At 39.5% G+C, this 16,653-nt stretch overlaps 1 protein-coding gene across 1 annotated transcript; it reads left to right on the plus strand.

The window, feature by feature from the left end:
* Positions 1 to 950: 950 nt before the first annotated feature.
* On the plus strand, positions 951 to 15,640 carry MAPK11 (mitogen-activated protein kinase 11). The gene is made up of 12 exons (XM_053463103.1): positions 951 to 1,106; positions 7,504 to 7,633; positions 9,772 to 9,830; positions 10,112 to 10,223; positions 11,265 to 11,294; positions 11,378 to 11,425; positions 11,516 to 11,630; positions 12,205 to 12,276; positions 12,568 to 12,647; positions 12,921 to 12,999; positions 13,555 to 13,728; positions 14,594 to 15,640. The coding sequence occupies exons 1-12, from the start codon at positions 994 to 996 to the stop codon at positions 14,665 to 14,667; spliced, it is 1,086 nt and encodes a 361-aa protein (XP_053319078.1). The 5' UTR covers positions 951 to 993; the 3' UTR covers positions 14,668 to 15,640.
* Positions 15,641 to 16,653: the final 1,013 nt, after the last annotated feature.

Consider the following 16,653-nt stretch of genomic DNA (forward strand, 5'->3'; position numbering starts at 1 on the left):
ACTCTACCTGCTAGCTCAATGCATAGATCCTTTTTCTTTACATGAAGTGAATGAAAGGTCTATTTGAATGGTGACCGTGCGACTGCACTAAACGCGACTGGTAGAATAGGGCAAGTAAACTTGATGGCAGGAAATAAGCCACTCGTATTTGGAAACACCAGAAAATGATGAGGTTTGAACATTCAGTATCAGTCATCTATGAAACTTCTGGAGCAAAAAAAAAACAAACATAGAAGAGGGAAGAAATGTCATGAGGTGTCCAGATTTTCAGATTGGCCACAGCAGCTTAAAATAACCTGTATTTCAAATACATGATATGCGAATGGAGGCATCTGTGGAAGTAAAAATACTTTGTACTTTTGTATTTAATAAGTGAACCACAGCCCAAAATAGGTGATGACCTCACCTACAAGTGACCTCCTGTCACTAGAAGCAGTGGGAGACGCGCAGTGATGTAATGTGAGAAGACACATTAAAAGAGGGAAAATAATGTCCTCTATTAATCCTGCTCCCCCCTGACAGCAGTGAAGCGGCCTGCGCGCCCTCACTCCAGCTGAGTCACAATGGCTACTAATGGAGCCCCCAAACTCACTGCCTACGTAATGCAGCCTACAGTGCTACTCACACAGTTTAGGAATAATAAGAAAAAAAATGTTTTTTATGGAATTTGAATAAAAAAAACATTACAATTCCATTAGAAGGTAAAGTGAAAACTGGTTATCAGACCCCACCCCTAGGGAGAAATTCCCGGGTGGTTTCCAGAGTCCTTGGGGTCTTCCCATACGGTAATGGCGGGAGCTTCTTCTGCCCCTTGAATTATACATGCAGAGTCCCCCCGGGACGCAAGGTGCCCCTTTGCCCTTACACTACACCCCACACGCTGTGCAGCACCTGCCCCCCTCCCCTCTCTCCTCTCTGCCTCCCTCCCCCAGCCCAAGCTCCTCCCGCTCCTCCTTCCTGTCTCGCTGTCCTGTGCGTTCGCCGGTGGACGAGATGAGCGGCCGAGGGGGTTTCTACCGGCAGGAGCTGAACAAGACAGTGTGGGAGGTGCCGGAGCGGTACCAGAACCTCACCCCGGTGGGCTCGGGCGCTTATGGATCCGTCTGGTAGGTGGCAGGACCCCCCCAAGCCCCGCACAGGGCCCCCGATCATTAGCAGTGCTGCAGTGAAGTGTCTCCGCAGCCCCCGGCCTGGGGCTTCGGAAGGGTGTGATCCAGAGCCGCAGGGCTGCTGCAGCTGCTATGTGATGCTATTAGGGGGGGCTGTAATGCCAAAGCCGGCAGCTGCAGCGCGTTAATGGGGTTGATGTGCCAGTGGAGAGAAGGAACCTGTCTTTGTTTCATTGGGATGTGTAGTGGACACATTGCTGAGCAGTCCCTGCTGTGACCCACTAATGACACACACTAAGGAGGAGAGTGTGTGGGTATAAGGAACCCCCAGCAGTGGGGTGTCGGTGCTGTCACTCAGTGTTGCTGGTGGATGTTCTGGTCACAGATCTGTCCATTCAGTGTGTGGACTTTAATAATAATAATAATAATAATAATAATAATGCGCCTCCTCGGGCTGGGCTCTGTGTCTGTAGTAGTAGTGTTAGTGGGGTCTATGCAAAGACTCATGAAACTCCAGCAGGCACACTGTGTTCCCGTCATGGTGATGATGATGATGATGGGAGTGATTCATTGAGGACCATTAAGCGTCACCCCTGTCCTGGTCATTGGAGATGATGTTGTTACTGTTCCCCATTGGTCTTGCACGTTCTTGTTTTTATGGTTTTCTGCAGCACAGTTTGGGCGTTTACTGCCTTCCTGCACACTTTTTAGCGCTTTATATCCATTTTGATCATAAAGCTGACGTTTGCTATCGTGGTCATCGATGGCTGATTCTGCTTTCCTACCGAGTGTCTGTGTGTCTCGGAACCTATATCTAGTTTTGTTGCTGCTCCAACCAATAAAGAAAGCATAAACTTTTCCCCGGTTATATAGAAAGTTTTGGTAATTGATACCATGAAGTCACTAAACTTGTGCAGCGGCCGTGTAACGTTTCCTTGAATCTGAAAGACACAATGTACAGCGCTACTGATGTGAATGCGATGACGAGCTTGTAATGCTTGTCCTCCCTGTAGCAGTATGGCATTACGCTTTACGGAATATGATTTGGGGCACGTTTCCTTAGTCTCAGGTGGTAAGGGCTGATGAATATTCCGTGCAGCCATGGCTTTAACACTTCTAATGACATTCGTCACAGTCACTGGATGATTTCTGCTTGCTTGTTACAATGCGCAGCGGCGGATCTTATTCCTACTCTTTGTGTCTATGTTTACAGTAGTTGGAAACGTAGTTCACAGGAGGCCTTATCTGTACCTGCCAGAAGGCAGAAGTGCGGGTCGTACAGAATGTGTCCGTACATGCCGCGTTTCCACACCAGAAGCATTACGGCTTACAAAATAAACTGTCCGTATCCTTAAAGTACAGGCCGCTGTGTATATATAACATATAGTGTGTATATAATACGTAACATATAATGCACAGACGAGAAGCCAGTCACGTGGGTGACTTTTTCAGCTCAAACCCCACACTGGATAGATGCTTTATGGCAATGCTAATGAAGTCTGTTCATCCATGGACTTTCATTAGAGCGTTCGTCTGGGTGATTAAGACCGACCTCTTCTATTCTTTACAGCAGGGTGTCTTCCTAGTAGAGTGGGTTCGGATACATGCTCCGTATAACGTAGTAGCCGTATTGTTTCATGCGGGTTCATGACTTAATATGTATTGTGAAGGCCAGTCCCCAATAAGCTTCTGCTGCAGGAAGAGCTTTATAATTTATTGTTTTATATAGCGCCATCAAATTCCGTAGCGCTGTACAATGGGTAGACAGGTCATAACAAGTTGTATGTTACATAACAAATTGACTTACAGAGACAACAGGTGAGGAGGGCCCTGCTCAAACGAGCTTACAAACTAGAGTGATCACCTTCTAATGCATAATTCTCTTAACCCATTAAATGATACATTGTACAATTAACCCATTAAATGATACATTGTACAATACTAGATCAGTTCTAATTTGTGGTGGAATGAATAGTGAAATGGGGATAGCTCTCCCTTTAGTGAAATGGGGATAACTCTCTCTCTCTGTCGCTCCTGCGTGTTAGTTCTGTACCTGTGATCACTTGGGCTTCTTCTCCTGTTGTGATTTATGAGGGACACCATTTGCAGGCACTATGACCCACAGGTATGTTGCTTAATGTACTTTGGCACCTGTATATCACTGCAGATTAGAGCTTTGCTGTTGGTTCGATCTGTTAAAGGTATCCATGCCTCACCTTCACTTAATAAAGAACTAAATAAGGCTGCGTGTGAGACCCACAAAATCATGTGGAATATCCTGGCCAACCGGAGACGACAATCTATAAAATGAATCTGCCGTCTGTATATCTTAATACATTAACACCGTAGGCTGCGCATGATCTGCGCAGATCATTCTCTGCTTGTGCAGGTTTACGCGGAGTATGGGGCAGCTGGGGGAATAAAGCAACAGCCATGTTTTAAAAAATAAAGTGTGTGTGTGTATGTATGTATATGTGTATATATATATATGTATGTATGTCTATATATATATATATATATATATATATATATATATATATATATATATATAATACAATGAATCATTCTTTCAGCATTAATGTGCATATGATAGCTGGGGTCCCTTTTCTTGTTAAAGAAGACAAGATGAATGTTCTCTGCAAACTTGTTATTTTGGTTTCTGTTTATTGTGTTTTGAGAATGTATCATTTTGTAACAGCATTCGCCAGCACTTATTCATTCTTTTTTTTGGTTTTAATATGTATGACACAAAGTATTTAATACAGATGACACATATAGTAGCCAAAACTTTGTAGAAAGAACTTATTAAAGGCGCAGTTTAAATATTTCTTTTAAATACATCATTTTGAGTAATATATGTAGCTATAAGGAAATGCTGTGTGGTTGACTCAGGTTCATAATTGATAATGGAACTATGCCCCGGGCACATTGGCTGCTAGCAGTTGTTGGTGGATCACATGTATTAGAATGTTAAATGTATGATGGAAATAATTCCTTTTCTGGTTCTCATGCGATTAACCTGAATAGCCAGTTATTTGCTGGCTGATCAAACTCTTTAGCTAGCTCTTATATCCTATATACCGTATTTCCTCAAGTATAAGACGCTCCCATGTATAAGACGCACCTTAATTTTGGGGCCCAAAATTTTTTAAAAAATATATATATATTACGTAAAGTTATTGTACTGGCTGCCTGGGCATGATATGAGTGTGATTGATGTTAGCTGCTAGCAATTGTTAGCAATCACACTTCTATCATGCTCAGGCAGCCAGAACATGCACATCACTTTCAGCCTCCCTGTGCCCATACACACGGATCAATGCTATCACACACACACATATATTCATTCATTTACTCCCCCACCTTACCTGAACTGCAGATCTTCTGGTGCCGCTCGCAGACTTTCGTGGGGGCCGCTGTTTCCCTCTGCGTTGCTCGAACAGGAACGGAGCGGAGTCATGTGATGTACATTCATGTGACTCCGCTGGGTAACTGCATATTGTATGTTAAAATATCTCTTAGATGTGGGTCATCTACTATTGATGCTTCTTTACCATTTCATATTCTATTACATAAAGATGTAATTGGTGTCGCAGTTATGTGCTTTCAGTAAACCATCAGTATGATTCCTACCTATGTATTTTTTTTTTCTCATTTTTTTTTCTCAATTACCAATTGATCTTTAATAATTTTAAAGATAATAATTTTGTTTCAATTATAGTTACCCCCTAGGGGATTTATATTAAGTGCTCCCATTGTGCAAGATAATTGAGTGTTTCCCTCAGTGGACGTTTGGTAATTGATCCCAGTGCAGACAAATAGCTTCAGAGTGGAAGGGCTTTATCATCAGAAGTCAGTGACTTTATGGAGAATGTTTGTTTCATTTTGGCTCCCAATTCCCAATGTCACTGTAATAAAAGAGCATGCAGTGCACGCAGGGACAGTGTAAAGCGGGGTCAATAAAGGTGACCGATAGGCAAGCAGGTTGGAAACAGGTTTGCAGAACCTAAAAAGTACCTTTTTACATTATGCTTGAGGAACTGTATATTGTAAATGGAGGGTGAAATGTAATGCAGTGTGATGATCTGATCACAGATGCCCTGTGTTTCTTTCTCTCCCAGATCCACATCATGTTTTGCCAACACGTTTTTCCCTGCACCTGCATGTATCGCACAGACATTCACTGGCTGCCAGAGAGGAGGATCCAGGTACCCTGCAACCTTCCTCTCTGACAGCCGGTGGATGTCTGTCCGCAAACCTCCACATCTACCTGGAACTTCCACTGGGGCTTCTATGGCAGAGCACCGGAAGGTCATGTCACGCCAGCGCTCCGTTATAGAAGCCCAGGCAGGACTTGTAGCACTGGTTTCCTAGGTGTTCTCGCAGGCTACAGAGTGCACCCTTCAGTATAAGAACCTATAGCTTCATACTGTTCCATTATCCAGCACCACAATCAAACTGGAGTTTAGCTCAATATTGGGAAAAAAATGGAGACTACGAAGTGTGTGGTAATTGAACATATACCATACTTGATGCTCTGAAAAATACCCCTCGTCTTATAAGACGGTCTGACTATAAGACTAAGATCCAGATCCCCCGCAGCGCTGCAGGGGACCTGGTTGTGCACAGACAACCCAGAGTTCAATAACTATCAGATATCCGATTCTCATTATTATGATATTTGAAAAGAATACGTCACAGAAAATGACGATATGTTTGTCAGCACAAGAAATGACAAGGTGGGAGATGTAGAGACCTTAGATACAAACAAGGATGGCTGTGCTTGGAAGAGTGCTGCATGTGGCAACAGTCATCAGCAAACTGTTCAAACAGCAGCCAGTGAGCAGAGATTTAAAACAAGCCCAAAGGGAATTGTTCCACTCACAACTAACAAGTCTAACCACATACTTTATCCTAATGAGATAAAACAAAGCATCTTGTGCGCAGAGAAAAAACGACTAATAAAAAGATCTATCCTGGATGCTTTCAGTTATATCTATGATTACATGTCAGATATAAGTGGGCTTAGATAACCTGTATAAAATTACCTCACCAACCCGCTTTCCAGTTATTTGTTTCAAATGGATGGCATTCCCCGTTTTTTCCCCCCTGGAGCTCTACCAAGAAATGTAGGTCAGTGTACCGTATTATCTTTATACTAAATCAAAGGTTGGGGTTTTCCCTCTCTGACTTTTTTCCTATTTTTTTTTCACTGTAGTGGTTCATAAACGGCAAATGTGTTTTTTCCTCTATGACTAGTTCTTTTTCAATAATAAATCACAATTATGAGTATTTTGGTGGTTACTCCCTAAGCACATCATTATTCTCTTATTGGGTAATACGGGGTGGATCCAAGCTTCTGCTTTAATTTTACTATTTAACCTAATTGTCTCTTACAAAAGGTGTTATTTTACCCGGTTTACTAATAAAACCACATTTATAACAACATAAACACATTTTTGCCTTTGAAAAGTAGCCACTAGCGTATCATAGTGTAGTGTTCATTCTGGCTCCTCGTTCTTCTGCTGTGATGCTTTGGCTTCATCTGACTTCATGGTTCAGTTGGGAGGAGGAATATAGAGCGTATCTATTTAAAGGAACTGTCTGTACCTAATGCCTATTCATGCACAGGAGTGCCGATACCATATACAGCCGCCTGGCTGGCATTGGGAGATAGCGAGATGGTGTGTAGGGAAGCCGAGGCGAACACCTTCTCTCACTACGATGATTTGCAGGACATTCCGTTGTTATCTAGCAGTGTGATTTTGGCCTTATGGGTTTTTTTCTATGTTCTGCATCATTAGCTCATGACTAATGATACCAACTAAATAGGTTTGGTAAACAGAACATTTTAATTAGAATCAGCCAAGATTTTTTGTCTAGTGGGTGGATTGTGGGGTTTGCCTTCACACCCTGGACTACATCAACAAATTTAGATTACCATATGCATTACCATGTTACCGAGGCAAATAGGTACTTTGTAACTTCCAGTTTTGTGCATGGCTTTGTCAAAGGAGATTTCTTGATGCTCGATCATGTGCAAACAGATGCTTGCAACTTAGTGTTTTGTTTTAGTGGCATATGAGCTGCCCTCGCTTTAAGGGCTTTTTTTGTTCCAGATATAATCCTGGAATCATCCTGGAGTACAGACCATCCTCTCTGCCAACCAGCTGAAGGTAGTTGTAGTCCAGAAATGCTGAATTGGGCTACTGCCTAGTAATAAAAATTCTCTTTTGCATTTTATAAACACTGTTACTTGTAGGGTTCAAGGAAAGTGAGTAGAACAGGGCAGAAATAGTTTTGCCCACCAATTTAATAATCTGTAGAGATACTGCTCGTTTCATAGAGCTCGGTCGAACACAAAGCATATTTATTTGCAACCTTTGTCTTCCAGCTCAGCGTATGATACCCAAACGAGACAGAAGGTGGCTGTTAAAAAGCTGTCCAGACCGTTCCAATCACTCGTTCATGCAAGACGGACTTACAGGGAACTGCGTCTCCTTAAACACATGAAGCATGAAAATGTAAGGATCAAGCCATTGGGGACTTGTCAAAACACGTGAATGTATTGGCAAATGTAACTGGTATTGGCAAAAAGCAGCAGTTAAAAACTATTTACAATAATGGAGAGGGGTTAATTTCTGTGCAGGATGTGCCTATATCCTTGGCAGTGAACACTGTTTTTAGTACAGAAGTCTCTGTTCTGTGGAAGAAATCAATACTTTGATTTTTGTACTTTTAATGGTTTCTTTTTAGTGGGTAGACTCCTTCAACATCAAGCAGATCTAAGCTCCAGATTACAATGATGGGTTCTAAAATAAATACAGTGTAATACGTTCTGTGTTTCGGAAAAAGTCACGCTTTAAAATTCCATATTGAAAAGGATTCCCATCGCTTCCTGGCACACCACAGACACTATATGACCAAAAGTATGTGTTTCAATCACACTCATATACATCATGTAACAAATGTATAAAATCAAGCATGTAGTTAGCTGTCTACATAGACACATTGGCAGTAGAATGGTTCGTACTGAAGACTTTAAGCCTGGCACTTGGGGGATCCCACTTGTGTCAAGCCATTTTGTGAAACTTTAGCTATACTAGATCTCCCCCAGTCCACTGTAAGTGCTATAATTGTGAAGCGGAAGCATCCAGGAGTAACCACAGCTCAGCCACAAAGGGGTAGACCATGCACACTCTGTCAAACTGTCTCTGGAAGCACAAGCAATGTGTATTGGGAGCTTTGTGAAGCTGCACACAAGGCGAAGATCACATGTGCAATGACAAGTGTCGGATCAAGTGGTGTAAAGGACGCCGCCACTGGACTCTGGAGCAGTTAATCGGAACAGGTTCGGTGGACGAATCCCACTTCTCTGTTTGGCAGTCTGATGGACGAGTGTGGGTTTGGTGGATGCCAGGAGAACATTACTTACCAGAATGCAGAGTGCCTACTATAAAGTTTGGCAGAGGAGGCACCATTATGTAGGGTTGTTTTTCTAGGTTTTGGCTAGGCCTCTTAGTTCCAGTGAAGGGTAATGTTAATGCTACAACATACAAAGACATTTTAGATAACTGTATGCTTCCAACTTTGAACAGCATTTAAATAAATTGGCGTGCTAAATGTGAGCCAGGTATTCTCGTACATCATCAGCGTCTGAGCTCACAAATGTTCTTTTTGGTGAATGGGAACAAATTCCCACAGACACACTTCAAAATCCCATGGAAGACCTTTAAAGAAGATATGAGGGTGTTATGGCCACAAAGGAGAGGCCAACTCCGTATTAGCGCCCATGGGTTTGGAATGGGATGTCCGACATGCTTATATAGGTGGGATACTTTTGGTCATATAGTGTACCTTGAGGCTAGCCTTGACCTGAATATACTTATTTTCCTTATATGTGACAGGGAGAGAGTTGGGGCTCTTCCTTGTATAGTACGCATATTCAAAATGAACAATACATATCTGCATCTGTGTGCCTCCTGTTTACACATACAAACCGATATGCAAGGTATATGGAAACGTTTATATATGCTATGTTTACTAGCTATGTAAGAATTTTTTTAGGTTCACTTTACCGCTGCCACTTTCCACTTGGCATTCTGTTTACTATGCATATAAAATGTAATGTGCACAATAACAGTCATAAAATCCAAATCACACAAAACTGGTGGTAATTTGTACATATAGAATTATTTCCACCTGCCAGAAGTAGAGTCAAAATGAAAGGCAATGTGAACACTACAGGAGCTTGTAATTTTTTTAATGCCCTCTGGATTCCATTTCCTATTCATTTTACCGCATACATACACTTTTATTTATTTTTTATTGCAACATTAGACTTCTGTGATGTGTGTCCATTCAACTGACATGTATGAGCCCCTATTGAAGTCATTTTGCTTCCACTGGATTGCTCCTTTAAAATAAAGTGCAGACCTATACATGCCGGGAATAACCATGAATGTTGAGTAATAAGTGCTTCATCTGCCCCTCCTGCTTGTGATTTTTGCACGTTTTTTGTAAATGTATAAAAACCCTCCCGTGAACTAATCTACCTTGCACAATATAACCTGTAGTCTGTACTGGCGATAGATGGACCTCGCGTTCCAGGTATGATGCCCTGCTTCTGTGCCTCATATTAAGAGATGTTTCTATCTTGAAGGTTATTGGTTTGCTGGATGTGTTTACACCCTCAACATCAGTGGAGACCTTTATTGAAGTGTAAGTAGTTGTTGCAATGCTTGATTATACAACATACGCAATTTCTGCTGAAATTCAGGAAAATATAACTATATAACATACTGGCTATCTGTAGAGTTAAATATCCCAGTCTGTTTCATGTTTAGCCTGAAATGAAATGTTTTGGGTTGCCTGTGAAAATTATACATACCTTGTGTGTGTGTAAACTAAATTGTGCATGAACCTAATTTTTATTAGAAATGTTTATTGATTGGCTTTTTATTGCAAGCCTATCTTATGGGTGCTTTACATTTTATTTACAGCTATCTTGTGACAAATCTTATGGGAGCTGACCTTAATAACATTGTTAAGTGTCAGAGGCTAACAGATGACCACATCCAGTTTCTGGCTTATCAGTTACTGAGAGGACTCAAGGTAACGCGCAGGTTTATTGTGTGTTGTAATGTAGGGTGTGATATATTCATAAGAAGACATCTGGACAGACCATAGAATGTCCAGCTTCCCAGGCAAACTGTGGCTGTCCCTCTCCTTTATGCGTTTGGTTACGGACACAGGAGAAAGCATGGTAACCAACCAGCTCGGCGTCCTAGGCAGCCACCTAGTTTTGTCTGTGTAGTAGGGTTGACCCTGTCAGCCATGATAACTTCTTAGAAGATTTGGATGAGTATTCCCCCAAGGTGGCACATTTTTTTAGATGATTTAAATGTATTAGTTATCTTTTCTGGAACACTTTAAAAAAAAATCTTCCAAGCTCAGTTTCTTGCCAGTTTACCAAAACCTTTATAAATGATCGTGTTTTATATGTAAGACACTTTTATTTTTTGTTCCTCCTCCTCCTCCTCCGCTTGTCTGTACTATTTGGAACCCTGAAGTCTTGATGGTGCATCAGAGGGGTCATCTAGCTGCAAGATGATACAAATATTCTATAGTTAGTGGCATAAAATCTATACGCATTACTTGTAAGTGCTTTTTTGGATCTATGCGTGGCACATCTGTTGTAACTTGAGCTTTAATAAATGAGAGATGAAAAATCCATCAGAAGAAACTCGGATATCAAAGACCCTTTCATCTCTTCATGTTAGGAAATAAATTGCAGTGTGATAGGACTGTACAGTCTAGGTATAACTAATATCAGCCTACAGAGATCTGTCAGTTCTGTAATACTATACATATTCTGACATTGTCATTCTGGCATAATAATCTGTCCAGACGCTTGTGAATTCTTTTAGTTTTCTGTGGTTGTGTGACCTGTTATTTCATTGATCAGTGTGATTCATAAGACCTTACTCGTTTCTCAGTGGCATGCAATCATTACATAATGGGGCACAACCACAGGTTATCAACCACAGGTTATCAACGCAATCATAATTTGGTGTTAAGATATAAAGTGTGTGTGTGTATGGATGTATGTGTGTATGTATATGTATATAATATTTATACATTTTGTCTTCACAGTATATACATTCAGCAGGGATCATACATAGGGTAAGTAGATTCTGAAACATCCCATACAAATTGTTCAGATAATAGAAGTGTCCTTGTGGCTAAGACTAATTGTTCTATTGTAGGATCTGAAACCAAGTAATTTAGCTGTGAATGAAGACTGTGAATTAAGGGTAAGAGTGTCTGGAAGTCAGATTTTTTTGTGATATTATACATGTGATTGACTTGACTTTAATTTTCTTGGTTTTTTTTTTTTCATGTAGATTTTAGATTTCGGGTTGGCGAGACAGACAGATGATGAAATGACTGGATATGTTGCCACGCGGTGGTACAGAGCCCCGGAAATCATGTTAAACTGGATGCACTATAATCAGACAGGTAATCCTGAAGAATAGTCATTCTTCACAGTGGGGAGCACAAACACACAGGAGAAAGGAATACAGGCAATAGTGTGATATTTTAAAATGATAAAGCAACTGCATTAATGCAGGTAATTATTGCGCTCACATTACATATATATGTATGTGTATACTGTATATAGTTGGGAACTTTGTTTATTTGAATCACTTTTCCCGTATCATATATTTTACCGTTGTGTTCACTAAATAGACTTATCTAAACCAGGGATATTATCGTGTGCCATACATGACTAGGACATGAGAAGCTCTTATTTATCAAGTGTAAAGCATTACTAAATGAACTTCATAAGCACCTAATTACAAACATGATCTAACCGCATAAATAACATGCTGTAACCATGAGTGTTTTGTTCTGTGTCGATTTTGTAGTATAATAATGTGTGTCATATATATAATTGTGTGTGTTTCCACCTTGTGCGTGGTCAGAGATTATTCTTCACATATGATTTCTTTAATGGAGTTTTGTCATTATCAGAATAGAAAACCACCTCCAGTACTAGAATACAATTAACCCTTTCTATTTCCCCCACTAGTTGACATTTGGTCAGTCGGCTGTATCATGGCAGAACTACTGAAAGGCAAAGCACTTTTTCCAGGAAATGACTGTATCCTTCAACTGCACGTTGTTTGGTTTGTCTATATAATTCCACGGGGTTCTTTAATAATATATGAACATTAAGAAGTCACTTTATTTTTCTGCCCTATTTGACCCTATATACTTCTGTGTCTGATCTTTATGATGTTACTCAAACTTTTGTACATCGGACATATTACCCTTTAATTTCCTTCATTTTTAAAATATATTTAGACATTTACAATAGTACATTTTCTTTGGTACCCTGTGCTTAGTTTTAACTAGTTTTCAAGAGAAAATATATTTTCCTAAATATTTGTAGATATTGACCAATTAAAAAGAATTATGGAAGTTGTTGGAACACCTAATTCTGAATTTCTTATGAAAATTTCATCCGAACATGTGAGTCTTTTTTTTTTTTTTTCTTCTCCCCTTTCACCCTTTCTCTATTGCTATCATCATGTTAATTCAAAGCATTAAAATATAATTACTAAATGTTCACTGGTATTTTCTTATTACTTTGTAAGAATTGTACATGTTATAAAAATACTGTTTGATCATGTTTTGGTAGATTCATTGTAAAGACAATAATTTCGTCTAACTAAACAGTATGACAATGTGTTTGTTTCTGTGCCACAGATATAAATGAAAATACTATTTATTATTTACACACAGGCTCGGCGGTATATAGAATCGTTACCTTACATGCCTCAACAGGATTTAAAAGAGGTTTTCCAAGGCGCTAATCCATTAGGTATGTGCCCTTTTTTTCATGTAAAGTTTTATACTTGTTATTGCATGTTATTGGTCTGATAAAATCATCTTTAGACATACATTTGTTTTAATTTCTTGTTCTAAAATGTAACCATTTTTAAGATGCAATGTCTGAAATATTGTAAAGCTGTATTTTAGTATAACTGGTGTCAACAAAAGAAGAATGCATATTAAAGTACCTTATGAGTACATAATTTGCATTGCTTAAAAATGTGTATTCTTGTTAGACCCCCTCCCCCACGCAATGTTTGTCGAGACTCAGGCTGAATGCCAGTAAGTATATTAGGAGATGTGTCCGACTGAGCATATCGCTTGAACAGAACTGGGGAATGGGGGAAATCTGCAGTATCCTCTCATACATTAGGACACAATGTAAATTTCTATTTTTTTAAATTACAATGGAATGATTACGTTACAGCATTTTTTCTTTTTTTTTTTAACCATTACTATGATTACACACAGTGGTTGTGATGGATTCCTTTATTGCCTTAGTATGAGGTGGTTCCAGACAGTTTTGTGTTTGGTTTTGTTATAGCTATCGATCTGCTTAGGAAGATGTTAATATTAGACAGCGACAAGAGGATAACTGCTGCTGAGGCACTTGCACATCCCTATTTTGAGCAATACCATGACCCAGAAGATGAACCAGAAGCTGAACCTTATGATGAATCTGCTGAGAACAAGGAACGCACTATAGATGAATGGAAAGGTAGATTGCAATCTTTTCTGGGTTTTACCTGTATCTGATCTGATATCTCTCACTAGTGGACCATCGTTTAATTTTACTGAAATTCTCATCATAGTTGCCCGATTAAGGTTTTATTTAGAAGGTTTCCCTGAAGCACAGTGTCTTGACTTCTCTATGTACCACTAGTCTCGCATGTTTCTCTACTTTTATTGTTCTTGTAACATCATGTAAATGAAACATTTTATATAGGTAACCTACCTACTCTACCTTTGTGGCCAGGTTGCTTATAAAATATTCAGTGGGGATTATGTTCAGCGTCTTATTCTAGTAATTGAGTATAAGTTTAGGGTGTTCTATATGTAGGGATGGATCCACAGAGGTATCGATGATTTTGACTAGTAAATCCAAGAAAAGTAGACTATAATAAAAATATTCTGTATTAAACATCTGTAGGTCACTAATATTTGTGCTCATGTGCCAGGTGTGTGCTATACGCAGATCACATACACTTTTATGCCAGATATACATTTTCTATACTTCAAACCTGCAGATGTTCCTGACTGAAACCACTGCTAATAACTCAAGAACATGCTCTGGTGTTCTTGAGCAGGAGCTGCCTCCATCCATTTTTTTTAATTTGTATTTATTTTGCATTACAGAATTTGGGCCAAAATGCCATCTTCGGTATGAATAGATTATTTTTAAATAAGTAATTAAGAAGTTTCTTCAGTACGGATAACTGTGGTCCTTTTGGACTTTTGCTTATTTCTGTTACACCAGGCACCCCATGACTTATCTTGCATGCCCATTGTATATTTATTATTATTATGTTAATTTTAAAATGAATATTCATCTAACCTGACTGCTTCTCTTTATTACCCTTCAGAAATTACATATGAAGAAGTGGTCAGCTTCAAACCATCAGATATCACAATGGACAGCTTGGAAATTGAACAGTAAACCCAAACATGTATCCATTGCCTCCTCACCACAAACCTTTTACCAATTTGGCTGTTGCAAACTGAATGGCTTCTGTCAACCAAAGAAGTGGGAGCATTGTTAAGAAATCTAATGTACAGAATGTAGCAGAAAATTTTATTTTTAGCCATACGTAGGACGGTCCTCTTGTTTTGCTTTTAAGCACAATTCCGTACTCCACAAAAAAGTCACCTTGAATCTGTTTAGCTGTTATTTTACAGAGTCAGATGTTGCTGTCTGCTTTGTTATATTTAAAAAGGGATGGACAGGATATTTCTTCCGTGGAAAATTATTTCTGTGAAAAAAGCAAATTACTTGCATTTTTGTAAAACAGCAATGATTGTAAGTGTCAGCTGGATTAATTGCTGTCTACTATAACTACTAAAGATCTATCTCTCCCCCCCACCAAGATTTTCATGCCTTCACTTGTAAAGACATTGAGATTTCTGTCCGACATTTAGCTTTCTGTAAATGTACCAGATCCATTTCCAAAAGCAAACTACGGTAAACCATTTTCTCTTCTCTGATTTGCAAAAACCCGACGCTTTGTACAGCAGACGATATCTGGAGTGGGAGGGTATTATTTAAATATACAGCTCCATCACAAAATCGCATTTTTGGAAACATGGCAATTTTCCTATGAATGTGAAAAATTGATTTGTGCATGGTACAATTAACTGTCATCAATAAGGCCGGCTGAAAATGAATTCTTCTACTAAAAGCAATGTTTTTTTTTTTTGTTTTTTTTTTAGGCAGTGGTTACAAAATAACAGATTTATTTATTTTTTTTCTTTACCAGCTATTATTCATAGCTGGTGCCTTTTGGAGAGAAGGGAGCATGATAATTAGATCGTGCCTCTTAGTTGTTTTCGTCAGCCTATTTGCAGAATATTTGTTAAATTTTCATTTAAGTCTTGTACTTTTGTCCTGCTGCCAATAAAAATAATTCTTGTAATATGGAGTGAGCATGGAAATTGTGTTAACATGGCAATTGTGAGTGTCTGGTCATGTTTGTGAAGAACAAAATTATATTCACAATGTGAAGCAAATTGTGGTTAGAACACTGAAGCATGGCTTCCTATGGGAAATATTGGCAGAGACATCCCAGATGTTTGACAAAATAAATTCTACTTCTAAACAATGACTGTAGCTCACGTATAAAATTGCAGTGAATAATAAAGTGGGAGAAGATCCACAGAAATCGAAAGTTTTGCCAAGTGTCCAGCTCTCAAGATCCACTATTTTGCAGATCCAGCTTACCCAAGGCCAGGGTTGGCCTTTATAATATTTATACCGGACAGGGTCATATTGTCCATGGACCAAGAAGGGCAGCTGTCCAGGTGCCATAAGGTAAGAGGCATTCTTCAGCTGCCTGGAAGCAATGCCCCTTTCTACTTCCTAAAGCAGATATTACATCTGCAATGAGCAGGACCTTCAGCCATGCCTGGTGCATCCTAGTTACAGCTCTAGCAAAGTAGAGCCTATTTCAAAAGAGGAGACGGTTTAGAACAAGAGGTTTTACTTTATAGAGAAAGTGATGGATAAAAGGCTGATAATGTAAAATAATTTAAACACACACATTTGTGAAGCTAGTTCTCACAAGCTGGAAGTCTCTTGGAGATTGGAACAAAACACCAGTTACGTCACATGTGATGCAATGTGCAATTTCAATTTATTCCAGAAACAGAGTCAACCGTCCATATGCTAGCTATGTATTATCGCAAAATGACTATTTCCAAAAGTACTCGTGCTTCATGTATGGCGTCAGATGCTCTTACTAGTACAGCCACTTACGGTCCGAGGAAAGGTAACTACGAAACATCCACACAAAACTAGTTTCCATGGTCTTCTGCTTAATTTAACAGCACAAATCAATATCTCTGAATACACATTTTACAATCTTACACATCCAGATTGCTGCATGTGTTGTATAACATATGCTGGTACAGAGCTAATTAGAAAAGAGCT

This window comes from Spea bombifrons, chromosome 4, assembly GCF_027358695.1.
Source record: "Spea bombifrons isolate aSpeBom1 chromosome 4, aSpeBom1.2.pri, whole genome shotgun sequence".
In the NCBI taxonomy this organism is placed as follows: Eukaryota; Metazoa; Chordata; class Amphibia; order Anura; family Pelobatidae; genus Spea; species Spea bombifrons.